This window comes from Crocuta crocuta, unplaced genomic scaffold, assembly GCF_008692635.1.
Source record: "Crocuta crocuta isolate KB4526 unplaced genomic scaffold, BGI_CrCroc_1.0 scaffold110, whole genome shotgun sequence".
NCBI classification, from domain to species: domain Eukaryota; kingdom Metazoa; phylum Chordata; class Mammalia; order Carnivora; family Hyaenidae; genus Crocuta; species Crocuta crocuta.
The window spans coordinates 1910480-1913865 of record NW_027527386.1 but is presented as its reverse complement, the minus strand read 5'-3'; the positions used below and the strand labels follow the sequence as shown (position 1 = coordinate 1913865).

The 3386-nt window shown below is 62.5% G+C and overlaps 1 protein-coding gene across 1 annotated transcript in view; it reads right to left on the bottom strand.

Moving 5' to 3' along the window:
* SEMA6B (semaphorin 6B) overlaps positions 1-3011 on the bottom strand; it is a 15075-nt gene extending 12064 nt beyond the window's left edge. The window contains exons 1-5 of the mRNA XM_077751363.1: positions 2776-3011; positions 2511-2634; positions 912-972; positions 684-746; positions 353-454 (exon numbers count right to left, since the gene is read on the bottom strand). Coding sequence (XP_077607489.1) covers positions 353-454; positions 684-746; positions 912-972; positions 2511-2634; positions 2776-2896 — 471 coding nt within the window. The 5' untranslated portion in view covers positions 2897-3011. The remainder of the gene's footprint in view (positions 1-352; positions 455-683; positions 747-911; positions 973-2510; positions 2635-2775) is intronic.
* Positions 3012-3386: the final 375 nt, after the last annotated feature.

The following is a 3386-nucleotide window of genomic DNA, read 5'->3' as shown; positions in this document are numbered from 1 at the left end:
CGGCCCCCCCCCCCCCCCCCCCACTGGGAATCCTGGCTTTACCCTGGGTGCTGTGTGATTTGCTCACTTAGCCTCTCTGGGGCTTAGTTTACTGATCTGTGAACGGGTCTAGGTCAATCCTAGTTAATCCTATAACTGTCTTGTAGCTTAAGTAGCTATGGCTTCCCTGATCTCCTTTGGAAGCCTCCTCTCTGGAGCTCCGGGTGAGGGGTGGAGGAGGGGGCATATTCAGCAGGGCTTCCCGAAGGAGGTGATAGGGCCTGGGGAAAGGGTACGGCCAGGAGAGGGCAGCTGAGCAAGGACCAGGAAGTTGGACCTGGGGCAGGCAGGGCTTCGAAGGGCGGAGACTCACGCTGTAGTTGGCACACACGGGGTTGAAGGCATTGGAACCGCACACGAAAAGCGTGGATTCGTCGCGAAGTAGCAGCACCTTTACAAAATTCCGACACTCGCCCTGGGAAGGGGCGGGAAGAGAGAAGCCGTGGTGGGCGTGGCCACGGCTGTGGGCGCGCCNGGGGGGGGTGTGGGCGTGGCCAGGACTGAGGACCACTGGGGGGCGTGGCCAGGCTCTGGGCGTAGCCATGGCAACACGAGGGCGCTGGCCTGGGATGGAGGCAGAGGAAGATTGCCCGAGGCTGGGCGGGATCCGGGAGCGGCTGGAGGCGGGGCCAGGGCCCACTTACCTCCTGCTTGCCCTTCATGCGACACACGTTGATGTCACTGGGGTTGGAGCGCCAGGTCAGTTTCTGAGGGCACAGGGAGTGGTGAGGGGAGCGGGGTCCCCGCGGCCCCAGGAACCCCCGCCGGGCCGCGCCCAGTTCTTGCTCCCCAGCACCGTGTCTGATGCCCCTCCACCCCCGCGGAAGTCTCAAGGGCGGCCCCCGTCTCTCCCACCTGCGTCCCCTCCTCACCCGCTGGTACCGCAGCTCCATGGTGGTGGGGGGCTCCAGCTCCACCCGGTACAGGTTGTCCCTGGGGGGAGGGGGTATAGTTTGTGAGCAAGGGGGCCTCCAGCCCCTGCCCCCACTCTCCGTTCTCCCTGCGGCGGAAGCTGTGTCCAATGGGAACACGCAGGGGGGTGCCAGAGCCTCAGCCCCCAGCAGCTGCGACACTGAACATGCCCTCGCGTGCCTGCGCCTGGCACCACGCGCCTCCTCGTCCCCAAAAGTGACCCCCAGGTTCTAGCACTGCCCATATACCTTGACACATGCCACCTCACGCTTACACACCCCTCGGCCTTGGGGGCTACACCCAACGTGATGAAATGTCCAAAGCCCTTCCATCAGGTGCCCGTTCAGCACCTCTCAGTCTCCCCTAGGCTCTTCCCCTCCCCCCATGCCGCAGAAACTGCCCTGGTCAAGGTCACTGGCGACCTCGTGTGAAGTCCAGCAGTCACGTGGTCTCCATTCCTTGCCCCCGCCCGCACGGTCTGACTGGCCTGACCCCCCTCCTCCTGGGAGCGCCTCGGGGACCCGGCTTCCCTCCCATCTCTCTGGCCCCCTCCATCTCCCACCCCTCCCCAGGTGTGCAGGCTGGGGCCTCCCCCGGTGCGCAGGGCAGCCTCAGCCACCCTTGACACCCGAACCCTGTCTCAGCCGCAGGCGCGCACAGCCGTGCCTCCAGCCCGGGCCCCCCTGGGCTCCAGACTTGGGGTCCGGCTGATCCTGGAGGTCTCTACGCGGGGGCTCCCGGGCGTCTCACACTCCGCTCGGCCGTGCGGCACCCGACTGTCCCCACACCTGTCCCGCCTCGTCCCTCACCGGGGCTAAGGCCCTTCTATCCTTCCAGGGACGAACGCCACAACTTAGGAGTCACCCTCTACACACATCAGCCAATACTATCTGCTCTGCCTTTAATGTCTGTCAAGAATTTACCCACTTCTCACGCCCTCCGGGGCCACCACCCTAACCTACCTGGAGCCAGCCCCGCCGCCTTGACTTGGTGCCCTTGCTCCCAGCCTCGGTTGGTCCTCCCCTCACTCACCACCTGAGGGCGCCCGTGGGCACCTGAGTCAGGTCCTGCTCCCCCCCGCCCAGCCCTCCAGGGCTCCCTTCTCACTGTTCCCTCAAGGCCCTTCCCTCCTCGCTCTCTCCCCGTTGCTCACTCCGCTCCAGCCAACTGGATCTCCTCAATGTTCATCCAACACACCAGGCCAGACCCTGCCCCAGGGCCTTTGCACAGACTGTGCTCACTGCCCAGATTTCTCCCTCTCCCTCGAGATATCCCCAAAGCTGGGGACCTCACTCAGGTCTCAACTCAAATGCCACCTTCTCAGAGAAGCCCAGGGGCCCCACGTCAGCACCCCCTGTAGACAGCCAGCGAATTTTGACCAAAGAGCTGTCCCCACCTGCAAACCGGGCTGCAACCACAACCGTCCAGTCAGCACCCCATAAAATCACACCCCAAGGACACCAATTTGTACTACAGTCAACAACATGCCCCATCATGCAACCTCCCCCCCGCCTGCTCCCACGCCTCACCCTGCGCACTCTGCCCGACCATCCTCATACCTGTCCCCGATGAACAGCGTCCTGTTGACCCGCAGGACCCGCTGGATGTTGAGGTCTTCAGTGCCCTCTGCTGGGGTCAGGCGTCCCGGGCCGCTGCCCACGAACACGGGGTAGTGGTTCAGGTCTGGGGGAGGGGTTGGGGGGCGTGACCCAGGGCCGGGCTGAGCCTGGCCTGGCGAGCCCCTGCGGGAAGTGGGCAGCAGACCCAGCTGGGAAGCAAGACCCTCCCTGGGGACCCCCTCCCTCCTCTGGGACCCCCACTCACAGTCCCTGGGGGCCACGCTGAGCGGCGGCGGCTCCTCCGGGAAGAGGCCATTAGCTTCTCCCAGCAGCAGCAGCAGGAGCAGGGGGGCCGGGCGAGGAGGGGGCGCTCGCGGGGTCCGCATGGCGAGGTCGGGGCGACGAGAGAATGGCACCTGAGAGCCGAGGGCCTGGCGGTGAGCGGCGCGACCTGCAGTCCCGCGCTCCGCCGAGAGATGGCGCACACGAGCCGCAGCGGCCTGGGCCTTCAACTACCAAAAAATACCCCACCGGCCCAATAGTAAAAAATAACCCAAACCAGGGCAGTAACACTAATGCCCGCACTTACTTAAATATCAGAAAAACCTTACGGCCACATCGTAGTGAAAGTTCAGGAAATGGTTTCTAACAAATTAATAATGACAGTCTTCAAATAACTTTTAAATGAAAGGATTTAAAATCATTGTAAAAAAACGAATAATCGTGATGATGATAGACACAACACTTCAAAACACGTATTTAAAGCACTGAATCTCAATACATATATTCAAGAATTCTTAGAATTAGAACACAACATTCGCGGGGCGCCTGGGGGGCTCAGTCGGTTAAGCCTCCGACTTCAGCTCAGGTCATGAT